This window comes from Penaeus monodon, chromosome 20 (assembly GCF_015228065.2).
Source record: "Penaeus monodon isolate SGIC_2016 chromosome 20, NSTDA_Pmon_1, whole genome shotgun sequence".
In the NCBI taxonomy this organism is placed as follows: domain Eukaryota; kingdom Metazoa; phylum Arthropoda; class Malacostraca; order Decapoda; family Penaeidae; genus Penaeus; species Penaeus monodon.
Window position 1 is genome coordinate 1,681,984 of NC_051405.1, and position 825 is coordinate 1,682,808.

Sequence of the window (825 nt, forward strand, 5' to 3'; positions counted from 1 at the left end):
CTCATTCGTCATCGCCGCTTCATGTCTTCCGTAGATGTTCCCCAGCGAGCCTTGCTTGCCCTTCCCCTTACGCCCGTCTTCCGCAGGGGTTCGGGCGAGCCCTGGCGCGCCCCGCCGAGCCGGGCCGCAGCGAGCGCCGGCGGAAGCGCAGCCGCCACACGCAGACGCACTGGGCAGACTGGGACCCCAACCCGCAGGGCCCACGGACCCGGACTGGCTTTGTCGTCCCGCCTCCTGTCGGGGGCAACTGACGCCGGACCCGTCGCCCGCCCTCCTCACGGACACCCTCGGGGACACCGCCGCCGCCGCCACCGAGGACGTTGCCACGCCTTTTGGGGGGGGGGCGAGGGCACCTCGTGTGGACGCCGCAGGGGCGAGGGAAGCGGGCTCCTGAGGTAGCCCGGCCCCGGGAACACAAAGCGGGGGCGACGGAGGTCCGGCCCGGGAAGACGCCCCGGGACCAGGAGACTCCGCGAGGTTCGGACCACCAGGGGTGACTTGAGGCTCTCTCGTTGACAAGAATGGCGTTATTAGCCTTCATGTTTTAAAGTTTCCTTTCCCCTAGGCCCTCAGTGTGATATCGAAAGCTGTGGCATGGGATCCATGTTTTCCAGTTGAGCATGTAAAGATACGGCTTTGTTCCCAGTTTAAAGCATATTTTATATATAAAAAAATTAAAGACACCACCACACTTACTTTTTCCTCGGTCGTGTGCTCAGTCTTCCACGTATTCTGAGAATGCTTTTACAAGGCTGCGGGGAAAAGGCTGCCTCGAAGCCTTACACACCGTGTTTTTGTTGTTGTTTAGTTTAGGGAGGCACAGAA

The 825-nt window shown here is 61.0% G+C and overlaps 1 protein-coding gene across 1 annotated transcript in view; it reads left to right on the forward strand.

Annotated features, from left to right (window-relative positions):
• LOC119585536 (flocculation protein FLO11-like) overlaps positions 1-825 on the forward strand; it is a 14,856-nt gene that overhangs the window by 5,662 nt on the left and 8,369 nt on the right. Inside the window, 3 exon segments of the mRNA XM_037934160.1 lie at positions 50-213; positions 216-373; positions 566-622. Coding sequence (XP_037790088.1) covers positions 50-213; positions 216-373; positions 566-622 — 379 coding nt within the window.